General features: G+C 38.3%; 7 protein-coding genes across 7 annotated transcripts; 3 read left to right on the top strand and 4 right to left on the bottom strand.

Moving 5' to 3' along the window:
• Positions 1–1,409: 1,409 nt before the first annotated feature.
• BDF20DRAFT_834068 (uncharacterized protein) lies at positions 1,410–2,333 on the top strand (the record flags this gene model as incomplete). The annotated part of the gene is made up of 3 exons (XM_053078707.1): positions 1,410–1,415; positions 1,872–1,999; positions 2,102–2,333. 3 exons carry the CDS (start codon positions 1,410–1,412, stop codon positions 2,331–2,333), a joined length of 366 nt encoding a protein of 121 aa, XP_052938372.1.
• BDF20DRAFT_972049 (40S ribosomal protein S5) lies at positions 2,318–3,864 on the bottom strand. The gene is made up of 3 exons (XM_053085036.1): positions 3,402–3,864; positions 2,828–3,236; positions 2,318–2,739 (listed from the first exon to the last, which is right to left on the bottom strand). Exons 1-3 carry the CDS (start codon positions 3,591–3,593, stop codon positions 2,729–2,731), a joined length of 612 nt encoding a protein of 203 aa, XP_052938371.1. The 5' UTR covers positions 3,594–3,864; the 3' UTR covers positions 2,318–2,728.
• Positions 3,865–4,875: 1,011 nt separating this feature from the next.
• On the bottom strand, positions 4,876–5,915 carry BDF20DRAFT_396787 (uncharacterized protein). Its single transcript, XM_053075363.1, has 3 exons — positions 5,737–5,915; positions 5,307–5,642; positions 4,876–5,229 (listed from the first exon to the last, which is right to left on the bottom strand). The coding sequence occupies exons 2-3, from the start codon at positions 5,581–5,583 to the stop codon at positions 4,919–4,921; spliced, it is 588 nt and encodes a 195-aa protein (XP_052938370.1). The 5' UTR covers positions 5,584–5,642; positions 5,737–5,915; the 3' UTR covers positions 4,876–4,918.
• BDF20DRAFT_804003 (kinase-like domain-containing protein) lies at positions 5,725–6,718 on the bottom strand (the record flags this gene model as incomplete). Its single annotated transcript, XM_053076457.1, has 4 exons — positions 5,725–6,181; positions 6,256–6,350; positions 6,450–6,572; positions 6,641–6,718. Coding segments are annotated over 4 exons (753 nt in total), but the record flags the coding sequence as incomplete, so codon positions are not given.
• Positions 6,719–9,302: 2,584 nt separating this feature from the next.
• Positions 9,303–9,855, bottom strand: BDF20DRAFT_911653 (uncharacterized protein; the record flags this gene model as incomplete). The annotated part of the gene is made up of 2 exons (XM_053083854.1): positions 9,303–9,633; positions 9,713–9,855. The coding sequence occupies 2 exons, from the start codon at positions 9,853–9,855 to the stop codon at positions 9,303–9,305; spliced, it is 474 nt and encodes a 157-aa protein (XP_052938368.1).
• Positions 9,856–10,738: 883 nt separating this feature from the next.
• On the top strand, positions 10,739–11,580 carry BDF20DRAFT_905403 (small GTPase superfamily; the record flags this gene model as incomplete). The annotated part of the gene is made up of 4 exons (XM_053083159.1): positions 10,739–10,883; positions 10,967–11,049; positions 11,136–11,261; positions 11,341–11,580. 4 exons carry the CDS (start codon positions 10,739–10,741, stop codon positions 11,578–11,580), a joined length of 594 nt encoding a protein of 197 aa, XP_052938367.1.
• Positions 11,581–11,765: 185 nt separating this feature from the next.
• On the top strand, positions 11,766–13,967 carry BDF20DRAFT_834062 (tyrosyl-DNA phosphodiesterase-domain-containing protein; the record flags this gene model as incomplete). The annotated part of the gene is made up of 10 exons (XM_053078706.1): positions 11,766–12,125; positions 12,199–12,306; positions 12,350–12,520; positions 12,602–12,790; positions 12,862–13,005; positions 13,081–13,263; positions 13,343–13,453; positions 13,522–13,631; positions 13,697–13,774; positions 13,844–13,967. 10 exons carry the CDS (start codon positions 11,766–11,768, stop codon positions 13,965–13,967), a joined length of 1,578 nt encoding a protein of 525 aa, XP_052938366.1.
• Between the last annotated feature and the right edge of the window lie 677 nt (positions 13,968–14,644).

The following is a 14,644-nucleotide window of genomic DNA, read 5'->3' as shown; positions in this document are numbered from 1 at the left end:
TCAGCAGAGTATGTTTGAAGGAGGAAAAGAAAATAGTAAAGTGAACTGCAAAAAGGGAAAATAAAATAAAAAAAAAGGTACAATTTGAAAAGGCAAAAACTGAAAAAAGAAAATCGGTTTCCCTTCCTTGTCTGTGTCTGTCTGTGTGTGTACGTGCTTTCTTGGTTATTTGAGGATTTGGTATTTCTGTTTCGCTTCTGCACCACATCTGCCTTTGTGCGACCTCCTTGAATTTTTCTCTTTTGTACTGATATCAGTTACAATACTACGCTACCTCTTTTCCCCCCAACTACTATCACTACTATTCTCTCTTCTTATCTGTATTATCATACAATTATTAATAAAACATCATGCATATTCACTTTCTTTTTAATCATCTACACTTTGACAGTATATAGAAAATTACCCTTTTTAGTAGTAATTAACCTTGTGCCCACAAAGGTCTTGCCATACTCCGCATATAATGTTGAAAGACAGACACAGGCACACAGATTGCTTCTAACAGGTTTAAGGATAAACGAAGGCATAAGCTCAACATTCTCCCAGAAAAGCAAAATTTCATGATTTGCCAAAGAAGAGTATGCATCCGATAAACCTGTTAATATCTCACAATTACAAGTAGAGAGAGATCAATTGCAGAAAAGCTGTACCCGGAGGGTTAGGACCAAATGCATCTACATATTCTTCTTCATCATGGCCAAAAAATTACCTCAAAATTACACATGACCGTCTTTGTTATGTACGTAATGCACATTTGATAAAACACACAGGTATACTTCACCAGCAGTTTTGTTTGACTTCAAGCCTTACAATGTAGTCATTTGTTCAGAACTATACCTAAATTATCTTACATTATTTTGGCAGTTTAAGATGTACATCGTGCAGTTCCAGTTGAGTGTTCTCCCTGCAGAAGAATTATACATGATATCACTTTAGCAAGGTATAATAAACGAGAGAAGAATAGTTAAATACATTAGTTGCATTATACTTATATGGAGATAAATCCTATTGCTTAGTAGACACACTCAAAGCCTTTTTTTTTTGTCTGCTTTCGTATAGTGAAGAACGAATATTAGTTAGTTTTGATAAAATCAGTTTTACCCCTCACTTGTATGCAATCTTCCTCAATTGTTCTGTGAGAATTTTCTTTAAAAATATCAACAAAATTATCAAACGTATGCCTCTATTCGAATAGTTTAATAACTACACTAAAAGCAGACGTACCTTGGAGAATTGAATTTCAAATTATACGCTTCCAAGCTGTCTTTGAATTTGTTTACTGTGGCGGCATCGAAGGAAAGAAATTAGCGGAAATTCACTGGTCCAATCTGGTCGAAGAAGCACTCTAAAGGCTTGAAGGCCAACTACATAATTGAATTTCCTTCCCTCTATTTCATCGGCTGATTACAATGGTGGTAAGCATCAGTGTAGAAAGTAGATCAAAGCCATGCGTAACCTCATCCATCCATCCATCCATCGTTGAGATGCTTTCATTATGCATTGAAAGCAACACAAATACTCGAATTGATGATCCCAAAAAAAAGGAATACAGCATTACATAAAGTTTGAACTTTTCCAACATTCAAGGACGAACATTAGAAATTGAAAGAACAGCAACAACAGCATTTCCAATCACTCGTGACACACTTTTCTCAGCTTTGATAGCCCATATACATGAAGAACCTTCACAATACGGTTACAGTAGCTTTACTACAGTAATTCTATTCAGAGGCATCTCGACGTTTTTTGAAGGAATATACTTTAACAACTAATGACTGTGTTGGATGGACGGAGGGATCGTATTGGCTTAAGCTAATAAGCTATAGTAGCCTTTGTTAATCTTGCTTTTGCTATGGATCACTTAATAATAGGCTATCGTTAAGGCTCACGAACTCCGTAACAAGAACAAGGCTGAACTCTTGAAGATCCTTGACGAACAAAAGCAAGCTCTTGCTAACCTTCGTGTCCAAAAGGTCGCTGGTGGCAGACTCCAAGAAATGTAAGTGATTTGGCTTTGCATGCAACTATACAGGCATGGGGGATAGAAAATTAGCCTGGGATGGAATAGGAAGATTAATCATAAGATTCTAATTCTCTTTAGTGGTGAAGCCCGTAAGAACGTTGCCCGTGTTTTGACCGTCATCAACCAAACCCAACGTGAGCAACTCCGTCTCTTCTACCAAAAGAAGAAGTTCGTCCCTCTTGATCTCCGTGTCAAGAAGACCCGTGCTATGCGTAGAGCTTTGACTCCTTTCGAAAAGTCCAAGAAGACCATTCGTGAACAAAAGAAGTTGGCTCACTTCCCTCTTCGCAAGTACGCTGTTAAGGCCTAAAGACAAGATTGATATCGTTTCTTTAATGTTTTTCCACTAATAAACCTTCATTTTGTTTTTGCCTTGTCTTGTTCATCATAACACTGTTTTTCTTTTAACAAATAAACCTTGCACATAATCTGTCGCTGATGCGAAACAACCTTCTATTGATGTACTTTTTCGGACCTTTGTCAGTGATACATCTATGTGTCAGCACTCCCCGCAAATAAATTTCCTTTTTCACCCTTCTATTATCAAATGAACGACATGACAAAATATGGGATTCCACGGCTAACATGATAATTATGTTCAATAGAACGACATTGGTTTTATTTTGTTCAGAATAAACAAGAAAGTAGAATTGTAAAGTGTTTTATCCCTCCCAATAAACTCTCCAAAAAAAATACAGCAATTTTTTAACGATTAGCTATTTGAAAAAAGATAAAGGAAAGAAAATTAGTAACATAATAAAAACAACCTGATAGCAAAATCAGCTTCTGAATTAGACAACTTACACTTAGCAACACGTTCAAGTTCGTCCTTCTTCTTGATGGCATAAGAGTTAGCAGAACCCTTAGCAGCGTTGATCAATTCATCGGCAAGACATTCGGCAACAGTCTTGATGTTACGGAAAGCCGATTCACGAGTACCGATGGTCAACAAAGAAATAGCTTGGTTGACACGACGGAGAGGAGAAACATCGACGGCTTGACGACGGACGGTACCTTGAGAACCGATACGGGTGGAATCTTCACGAGGACCACAGTTGATGATGGCATCAACCAAGATTTGGAGGGGGTTGGCATCGGTCAAAAGGTGGATGATTTCGAAAGCATGTTGAACGATGCGAGCAGCCATCAACTTCTTACCGTTGTTACGGCCAGTCATCATCAAGGAGTTGGTCAAACGTTCGACAATAGGGCACTATTATTATCAATTTCATACCAAAAGAGAAAGGTGATGAAGGTAGAAATGATAAAGAGACGAGGGCGAAAGAAGACATTTACAATAAATGTCATGCAAAAGATATAAACACACATTTCGCGAAAAGCACAATTTATGCAATTCTATAAAATTCTAATCACTTACTTGAGCCTTACGGAAACGCTTAACGGCGAAACGACCAGCGGTGTGAGGCAAGTAGACTTGTTGACGGATTTGAATGTAATCTTGGAGAGAGATGTCCTTAACTTCAACATCTTCGTAAGACCACTTGTTGAACAACTTGCGGGTACCATCAGCAGTGGCACTAACGTCGGCGGGCAAACCTAAAGCGGGCATGATCGTCTAATCGATTTAAGTACATAGTGAATATATTTGTTGCGCAAAGATGTTTGTGGATAGATGGGTGTAGTATGATCGATTGATGTAATGATACATTTTATGATAGATGGATGGATTATTGATAAGTGATGGATATTCGAAAATTTGGTTGTGAAATAGGATATATCGCAGTTGGATGGATGATATGAACGGAAGGACAAATATAATCTGGTAAGTATATTGTTTCAACAAGTATGTTTCTTCTATAATGTACTATGCTTATTTACCTATAGTATGAAAGAGGAAGGTCTATGCTTTACGGAATAGTAGGAAGCCTTTACTTCCCAGTTCCTACAGACTTCAAGCTGCTCCAAGCGCCGACCCGCCGGCAACTTTTTTACTACCGGATCTCCATGGTTAAAAGTTTGATTTCAGCGGAGCAAGAAAATTTTTGAATTACAGTATTTCTACTTCCGTACAAGAACAATTTGAGTTTCATTAGGAGACGTTTCTAGGTTAAGCAGGATATGAATTGAAATACCTGTAAGATCTTTACACTTTAACTGGAGATATTACTCTGAAGGTTATTAGATACTCTTCAATTGATAGTGGTACTACGTCAAAATTATTATGAGATGTACTTTTTAGCGCGGCACAGGTTTTATTAGGACATAGGGTTGTGGTTTACGAGAGTTCTTTATGGATCAGATTGATGACTGTTCCAGGTCAAAGTATCCTTGCCTGCAAAACTTGTTCGATACTTGGAACCGGGACGCCAACGCTGCAAAAAACATGTTGGCAATTAGCGTGTCGAATGGAAGTTATCGGGAAGACCTACTGAGTTTTGTAGAAAACCAAGGAAGTCACCCGCATCAACCGCTTAATAGCATCCTCCAATTGCTAGAACGAAACTGGCTCGATTTTTACAGGTAGACCCTATCTAGAAAATTGTAGTGGCGGCTCGTAAATTTGCTGTGGAATTCTAAACATCAATCTTACTTCGTCTGTAGTGATATCTTGACCCGTCTCCTGAGAATGGAAGTCATCGTACTTTTTATGCGCAATAAGCTTAGATAATTCATGTCCTTTCTATAAAGGAAATCACTAATAGGTATACGCTAGGAACTTTAGACATGATCAAAAAGGTTGGTTAGCTCCTGATCAGTTACGAATAATTAATGTTTTGCGAAAATTTTTATTTACAAAAATGTTTAATAGAATAAATACAGCTATCGCTGCTGATATCATTTATATGTAAGGAAAACGAAAATAACAATATGGGATATTGAAAGATTGACGGAGAAGTTGCATATAATTAGGAAATGCAAATTAGTATAATGCATTCATGTCATGATAGACGAGATAAAATGTCTTTGAATATTGTTATCTGTCTTGCTTCGTGAATATCCATCAGTTTTGTAATGATGGTGGTATCGTGGTGGGGATGATGGTTGCTGCGACGGTTGTCGGGAAGTAGATAAATAACCTTTTCTGGTTTGAGTACTTAGGGGTCCCAGCGGTGTATAACGAGAGGTAATTTTTTTATCGTCTGTAACTGTGCTCATAGGGTTAATAACTGTTGAGGGAATATGGTAGCCTTTAGTGCACGGAGGCGCTCTATTGATACAATGTGGATGGAATTTCATTTGACAATCTACAAAATTTTGAAAAGGACTCATTAGCTACCATCATATTTCAGTATGTTAACATGACGGGTTTCATAAACCATACCTTGACAGTTTTTCACCCATAATCTCTTCATTTGTACCAAGCAACCACAGCATTTTTCCCCTTTTTGATAGGTTTGATAGTCAATAAAGCGATGACTTGAAGAGTGGTTACCACTTATTGTCATAGAGGTGAACGACTCTTCCGATCGTTGCTGGTCGTTCGCTAATTCCAGGTATGTATCCTTTTTATTGCGTGTAGTAGCTTGGTTGTGTGTTGATGTTGTCGCTAACGACACCTGTTCTTGGTCATAATAAGGCTTCATCCATTTAAATTTCATCAAATCCTCAGCTGAAGGCCTTTCGGTTGGATTCTTTTTGAAACAGGCTAGTAAAAACTCTGTTGCATCCTGTTGCAGTACGATTATGAAGAGAAAATGTACGGCTTTAGCGTAGCTATTCACTTCCTCACTTGCATCGTTTTTGTTGCTTACCTCAGACAATTGTATGTTTTCAGGAAGAGGTGGTTCTTCATCTTCTACTATCCGATAAAGAGCTGCAAAAGAGGGTATTCCTGCATATGGAGGCTTCCCCGTCAGCATTTCCACAATGGTGCAGCCTAGAGACCAAATATCAGACTTGGCTGATGCACCAGCAAATTTGATCACTTCAGGCGCCATCCAATTGGGTGTACCTGCAGGTTCACCCGTATCTTCATCCTTCATTTTCAAACTGAGAGAAACGCCAAAGTCAGTCAGCTTCAGTCCGCCTGACTTTGTTGTTAAGATGTTTGCTGCTTTCAAATCACAATGTATCACATCTTTAGAATGTAAATATCGGAGCCCTGACAGAATTTTGTAGGTATACGAAGCTGCTAGTTTTTCAGGAAATTTGCCGAACGCTTTAATATTGTTATAAAGTGAGCCCATTTCCACATATCTGCACCGAGAGAATAGCAAATGTTTAATTGCAAACCTTAACAAGACCCTTCTATACATTTTCTTTCATCTTACTCTAAAATGATATTCAAAAATTCTTTGTCTTTTGAGTATCCCTTATAGCGAACAATATATTCACTGTCTAAATGTTTTAGCACGTCTACTTCTTTCTATTATGTGGAAAATTTTGAGGATAATTTTAGGCCACATGGAGGGGGGTTTTTTTTTTGTGGGTTTCTCTTTGGGCGAAATACAAATCATAAATTTACCATGTCATCACAATCCATCTTGTTCCTCTTCAAGCGTTTGATAGCTACATATTCACCGGTATCCATGTTTAACCCGCCGAAAACCTCGCCAAACTGTCCTTTGCCTATACTCTTTCCTAAAGCCTAACAGAATGAAGATTATGCTACAATGCCAAGATTTTAAAACTGCTTCGCTGAAATAGGCAACTTACATAAACTGCTGAGCTACCATCACCATTTTGTACAGTGATAGCGCATGCGCCCATCTTCTTCAATGATGCTTTTCTATTTGCGCAATCCATGGATTTCTGGCATTGTATTCTGGTCTCTGAAATACGAGAAGAGGTTCTTTCTGTCAAAGCCGTCACTGATCTCGGTTTGGGTGGATCTGTTGTTGTAGTCAATGGCGTTGACTTTGACAACTGTGGAACCATAGGTGGCAGTAGTTCCATAGGAGAGTCAATGCTAGGTATCATATCTACGTCTTGTGTTGGTGATGAGGAAATGATATTGTCTTCGGAGGAGGAAAGGCGTCGTATATTGGCAATGTTTGGTTCAACCACTGTGAGGTTGCTTGTACTGATCATTTGTACTTGTGATTTAACATAACCTTTTGAATTTTCTTGTTGCTTACCACTGTTCGTCGTATGAGCATAGATAGTCTGATGTTGCTGGTGATGATGGGGAATGTGACAATGGTTTGTTGTTGGTTTGGTTCTATTGGCGAGAGCAACAGCAGCAGTCTTTGTACTATATTTGAAATGTTCTACATTTCGCATGGCATAGTTTTGGCCGTGGCTGGTAGAAGTATTATATGTACTCTTAGACCACTCGTTGGCAAATTCAGTCCTCGATAAGTGTGATTTATGTGAGGCACTGGGCAGCACGGATGCCATCTTGGTCTCTTCTTTTTGTAATACTCTTCTGGGAGAAAAGACGGAATGCCTGGTTTCTGATCTGTATTTTGGGCTATTGGCACTGACATAAGGAGCATTTGCCATTATTCCAAAGCACTCCGCATCCACATTGCAATTTCTGTGAACTTCACTGGCTGTTGTTCCTTCCGATTGCATGACATCGGGGCAGGTGTTTGATCGTTTGCTTTCCCAATTCAATGTCGTATCATTTCCCAATGTCTTTTTCGTTTCTACCTGTAGAGGGAGCTGAGGTAAGCTGTTGTTGCTCATATCTAAATGTTCACGTTCTCTTACACGGCCAATGAAATTTGTAGAGTTAAGTAGAGGCCTCTCTTTCCCTCCTGTATGCGTTGCCGTTTTTGGTCCGCTGTTAACAGAGCCTTTCGCCTCCAGTATAAGCTCTGTGCCATTGACACTGGTAAATGAGAACCTTTTACGATTTATTTTCACATCATCTGGTGCGGTTTTCAGAGATGGAGGTACAGCGAGCAATTTACTGGTTGCAGTTGAGATTGCTTTTGAACTGTTATTTTTGGACAATTCCTGTTTGTTGTTTATCTGCAACATATTGTTTGTAATTGGTGAGGGAGATCTGGAGATGTATGATATCTTGGAGGTGCTCCTTTTACTCGCTGCATTGTTAGTAGATGAGATTTCGGTAGCTGACTTGATAGGCAGAAGTTTTCTCTCGCTCATGATCCGTTTTATTGCAAGTAGACTAGATATGACACTTTGCATTCTTTTCCCTTCTAGTAAGTCTACCGTTTGAAATAGTTCAGATTGAGGAATATGCAGCTATAGAAGAGGCTTCCATTGTTAACCACACATACTTGTTAGAAGAAATGAATGGTAGACATATTCTACTTACGCTTTCTGCAGCTCGAAGAAACTGACCGATATTATCTTGCTAAATAGAATAAGACCTGGTTGGATACAGAAAATCTTCCATCAATGGCTGCCACTCAAGGTATTACTTACATAAGCGAATTTAGTACGTCCTTCGTTTTTGATAATACATTCATTAGGTGAGAATCGCTGTATCAAACTGCATCGTAGGAAAAAACAAAGGTGGTTTAATGCGCTTCTAATTGTGAGAATTAAACTAGCATTCATTGGACGTACTCGCATAATAATGTACCATCATATAGAATTTCTTGTAGTGAACCCTGTGGTAGTGCTTCTAAGTCGAGTGTCTCTGCTATAAACTGCTTTGCTGCTTCTTCTGGCGAATGTTGTTGATGCATAGTCGTGGTTGAGCCATTGACGGACATAGTCATAACTAATTGAATAAATAAAGGGGTAAAAAGAAAAAAATAAAGCTAGTCAAAGAGACAGACCGTTAAGAAAAGAATAAAATAAAAAAATAGGTGCTGTGTGCATCGTTCCCAAACATGGAAACATTATACAACAGTTTTTTCATTTATTGATATTCATTGCCTTCATGTGTGCACGTTAAAAAAAGCAAAAGTAAACAGCTTGCCTAAAAAGGGATTTCAACTCCGGTATGAATGTACTGTGTTTCCCAAAGGACGATGGTGCACACTCACTCTTGAGTACGCATGAGCATTGTTGAGTAACGTTCAGTAGATAGCAAAAATTGAATTATCCTACATACACACCAACTGAATAAATGCATGGAGTTATAATTTATTTTTAGACAGCATGCAGGTCATTTGTGGAATCCGGACAAAAGAGCATCAGCCTGTCAAAAAAATTTAAGAAGGAGTCGTAAAATTTCACAACGTTGTACCTTCCCGATATGCTAGTTATCATACGACTGTAATAGTTGTGCGTTTGACGTGAGATTATCATTAGTTTATAGTGGATAAATGGTATGAACCAAAAAAAAAAAAAAAAAAATTACAAAGGAGGAATATTCAAGCATAATCTGTTGGGGGGCGAGAGGAGAGCCATTCAATATTTTGCAATATAATGGACATCATAACCTTGGAATGACTTAAGCAGAAGAGGCAGCAGAAGAGGCAGCAGCAGCAGGAGCAGGAGCAGGAGCAGGAGCAGGAGAAGGGTCAGAAACAGGAGGATTAAGACCTGGGGGAGTAGCGAGAATAGTGAAGTATGCAGAATAAGTAGCACCGCCTTGTTGGTTCTTAGCAATAATGGCGTAAGAAGTATCGGTAGTCAAGTTTTGAGGAACGACCCATTGATAGAAACCTCTCGAGACGGGAATCTCTTCGTTACTAATGTTTTGAACAAAGTCCAAGTTCTCAGCATTGCCCTTTCTCAATTCAATGTTGGTAATATTCGTAGCGGCTGGGTTGATGACAGTCCTATTACAGTTACGACATAATGTTTAGATGTTTATGTCTTTATCGTAGTTCTCTTCATGATGCATCATATCTCACTTACCATGTGATGTTTTGAGCTGTATTAGCAGCAAAGTTGGAACCGAGGACGGGATGGGTGAAGAAAATACCGGCATCGGACTGTTGGGCATTAACAAAGGAAACAGCACCGGCAACGAAAGCAACGAAAGCAGCAGAGAACTTCATTTTGTAGTTTAAAGAACGGTATAGAAAAAGAAGAGAACAATGAAGCCACAGGCGCGCACACTTTATTTTTATACGAACTGATTAGCGGGGTTGTTTTTTTTCATATCGACCATCCGTCAGAATGGCTGAACTGATACTATCGATATTCAACCTGATTTTGTATCAGTTGTTTGAGCTCAGTGTGGAGCTGAGTTTTCCATCCGCTTATCGAAAAAGCCCAACTATCCTTGAAAGCAGCTCTTAAAAATGAATGATGAATCAACACTATAGTCTGGATAAAGTAGACAAGGCTTGTTGATATAACATGCTTATTAACCTGTTTTTATACAGTTGTACTTAACCCACTATCATTGCTTCATGTATTCTGAGTAGGTCAGCATACGCACGGATCACTCCCATCTGAAACAGAAATCCTCAAATAACCCAAAGAATCCCAAGAATTTTATCGTGATTGGGCTATGGGCAATTTACTACAGCATAGAGTCTGTTGAGCCACGACTAAAAAATTGAAAATAATCAATTTCACAGCGAGAATGGATAAATGCAGAACCTTTTATAAGCAATGCTTGCATAATAGCTATAAATATCGCCTCTGATAGAGACTTACTCATCAAACCATGAAAACAAGTCTTAGGTGGGCGCGACAGTTTTACCGGAGACAAATCTTCGACTGCCAAGAGAATAAGCCTCAAGTGCCTTTGTAAAGTTTATTGAGAACAATAAAACCAAAGTGAGTGGGTAAAATAGTACCAGTATAAATCATAGGAATTTTTTACTTGTAGTAATAATGAAGTTAAAAGTTCGGCTTTTCCCTTTTTTAAAAAATCCTTTCCCTTTCCCTTTAATTCTCTTTTGTTAAAAAAACTAATAGATAGAAAAAAGGATGCCGAAAAATACACATAAAAGCAACCATGTCCCACTTCATAAGATTATTATGGTTGGTTCGGGTGGTGTTGGTAAATCGGCCTTGACCTTACAGTATATGTATGGTGATTTCGTTGAAGAATACGATCCCACAAAGGCTGACTGTAAGCTTGACCCTACCAGCTCATTTAAATCAGTTCGAAATTCATTTTTCGCTTGAGCTAATGACACTAATTCTTTCACGCAGCTTATCGAAAGAAGATTGTGCTGGATGGGGTTGAATGTCAAATTGACATTCTAGATACAGCAGGACAAGAAGAATATGTAGCAGTAACGTATTGTGCAGAAAAAAAAAAAAGTTGCACAAAAAAGTACTCGAGTAAGGCTCTCATCCCCAACATATTTTTGTGTGAAAGATAAGGGATAATTATTATAGATCAGGAGAAGGCTTTCTGTGTGTATTTTCCGTTTGCGAACGTGAATCGCTGGAGCATACACACGAATTCCGTGACCAAATTCTTCGAGTGTTAGACGATGAACGTGTAAGAAAAAGGGACATTGAAACTAGCATGTAGCAGTTAACTACCTGATGCTGACCATGAATGCCTTCACCAAGGATAGATCCCCTTTGTATTAGTTGGTAATAAGATTGATTTAGCCCATCTACGTGTGGTTGATTCTGCTGAACCTCGGCATTTGGCTCAAGAGTGGAACTGTCCATATATTGAAACATCAGCAAAAACAAGAGAAAATGTGGAAGAAGCATACAACATACTTATGCGCTTAATAGTGAAGAGGAAAGAACTCTTACATCAGCAAGTAGCGAAACAAAAGAAAAAGAGCTCTTGCACCATATTATAGTCACTTGAGGTTGTGTGAATAAAGAGAGTAATGTGCATAACTTAACCCATAACATGATTCGTTCATTGATAATGTTGCCATTAAACCAGTGAAATAATAAAATTGCTACCCTACATATTTCCCTACTCAGTTTTTTAAATTCTTCCTTCGTAAAGTAGTAGTGGTCTAAATCACCTTTTGACCTGATGAACAACAGCGACAATGAAGAAGAGCAGTTTGCAAGAGCAGTTGCTCTCTCTCTGCAATCGCAAATCATGGACAAAGAGAAGGAGGATAACGATCTAAAAGTAGCGATCGCTGCATCGTTAGGGAAAAGTGTTGATCAACTGACAGCAAGAGATCTGCTCATGGCAGATGTATCAGCTTCTTCATCTACTGCTAATAAGACGAGAGGAAGAGAAGATGATAGCAATAGCTTATCTGAGCCTGATCCAAAGCGTCTCAAACATACAGAAACAAAATATTGGGACGGTACCATCAAATTGACCTACGTTAAAGGCTTCACAGGGCCTGACTATGTTCGTTTTGAAGATATTATACAAAAAGTAATTCTAAATATATTTCAAGTGAATCATGTAGATCAACGTTAAGATAGAGTTTCCTTTCTGAAAACGATAGAAGTCTCTCAAGAAAGCCATGATCTCAGCATTTGTGCATAGTATGGATTACATTGAACAGCATTTTCCTGCAGATATCAATATTTGCATCGTTACTCATGGAAGACCCGTAAGTCAGTTACTTTCTTCACAAAAAAAACTATTGTCCATAGCAGCCATCTATCATTCTCATCCATCCTCAGGCTTTAAGGAAACAAATAGCACCAAACCGAATCATAATTTATCCACCTTTGACCAACGAGAAATTCGGATGCTTTCACATCAAGTTGATGCTTTTGTTTCATGAAAACTCACTGCGTGTTGTTATCGGATCAGCCAATTTGGTAAAGTGGCAAATTTCATAGTAGCTCTGATTGTATCAAAAACTAAAGCTACTATCGCAAACATTCTAAAAAATAACCCAGGTTGACTATGATTACGAAGATTTGGAGAATGTTATATTTATGCAGGATTTTCCAAAGTTAAATGAACCACATGCCTCATTTTCCTCCATGCCTGAATTTGCTCGCGAAATAGCGGAGCTACTCGACCAAATGACAGTTCCTGTTTCAGTAAAGGAAGCCATCTTACATTATGATTTTTCAAGGGCAAAGGTACAGAAAATGAGTAAGCTTCTATTTGGCTACTATTAATGACTATTTTTGTAAATGCTTTGCATGAGAAGGCGCAAATAATTGCTTCTATATCTGGCACTTTTGAAGGCATAAACGAATATCAAAAGTATGGTCACATAAGATTAGCAAAAGCTGTCCAATCGTTAACAGGTGGCATTGTCAATAAGGAAAATCTACCTCATGTAGAGATGCAGGTAAAGGAATTTATTTTAAAAAACTGCACGTCTTTTATTGAGAGAATGGTTGATTAATACTTGAGTATACTGTAGACATCTTCACTTGGTTCTATGTCGGTCTTCTATTTGCAAGAATTATTTCAATCATTCTGTGGACTGCTTCCTTACAGAGCGAACAATGCAAACACTAAGCTATTGAAAAAGGACGAGATGCCTCCAGTCGATATCATTTATCCTACACTCGATACTGTGAATGACAGTAGATTAGGAGCGCCGGTAAATGAAACTAATCAGTTACAGTCATGAATATATTCTCGCCGTGAATATGATATGAATCTTTTCTCAATTGTTATAGGGCGCTAGTACCATTTGTTTGAGTAGGGATGCGTGGAATAAGCCAAGTTTTCCGAAACAGTTGATGCATGATGCGATCAGTGTTCGTCCAGGCACTCTTATGCATTCAAAAGTAATGCGCTTAACTCTTTGATAAAGACAGGAACGCGCTTTTCTAATGCGTTTGTTTGTTGTTATTAGTACATTATCACAACCTTTTCAAATGCCGCATCTAACCGATCCACAACACCTTCATCCTCAACAACGCCATCCACTTCGGCTAACAATATGATAGGATGGTTATACGTAGGGTACGATTCTTATATGAAATTGTGTTTGTCCTGAATAGCTGATAATGTCTATTTCAAAAATTTAGGAGCCATAATGCTACCATGTCTGCGTGGGGAAAGTACACTCTATCCCGCGATAGTAAAAAACCAAAGTTAAGGATTAGGTAGGGTAGCAGAATCATATACTTTTATTTTATGATGGAGATATCTAATGCCATTATGCGTCATCAAAGTAATTGGGAGTTGGGCGTCGTCTTGCCTATGTACGAAAATTCTGATTATGTTGCTCCATACTTACGTCCAGCGCCACAGTATCAGCCTAATCAACAAGCTTGGACGCAAAACATGAATTGGTGAGACGCTAGGTGACACTCAGAAGAATTAGTTCTAGTTTAGTAGTCTGGTATTTTGGACAAAAAATCAAAAGGGCACGTACTGCTACAGAAATAAATGAAGGAAAGAAAAAAAAAAATGAAATCGCTACATGATCAGGACCTTGAAATGGTTCTTGAAGATTAGATTGTTTGAAACCTATTTATTTACTTTGCAATCCCTTCACTAAGGCCTTTAAGTGAATGTATGATTATTCAGCTCCAACAAACTTACTTTGCTCGACTCTTACTTATTTGACAGCAATGGGCGCGCTGTCTACGTTAGCTTGAGGAACGTGTTTTTGTGTTGTAAATCCAACTGCTTTCTTTTCATGTTGCTTATACAAACTTCATGGCTATTGCTCGTTGTAGGCATCAGTGCTGTAGTTGACCTTAGAGCAAGCAACTTACCATGCTTTTGGATAGACAAAGAACCTTACCTTATACTGTTTGAATTTCCAAAAGGATCATATTATGTTTTTTAAAGATAAGAACTATGCTTTGGAACATACATTTCATTTTACACAAATGGGAAGCTCGGAAAAAATTGTCTAACATGGCAACTATTAAAAAGGAGTTCTTGATGTAATCAAGTCTACTTTGTGTATTAAAAAGAATCATCTTACCATAACACTGTTAATTAGTGTAGCAAAGAATATCAAA

The sequence above is a fragment of the Mycotypha africana genome (genome assembly GCF_025528875.1).
Source record: "Mycotypha africana strain NRRL 2978 chromosome Unknown BDF20scaffold_3, whole genome shotgun sequence".
Classification (NCBI taxonomy): Eukaryota; Fungi; Mucoromycota; class Mucoromycetes; order Mucorales; family Mycotyphaceae; genus Mycotypha; species Mycotypha africana.
The sequence above is the reverse complement of the archived record's forward strand: the minus strand, read 5'-3'. Positions and strand labels throughout refer to the sequence as shown.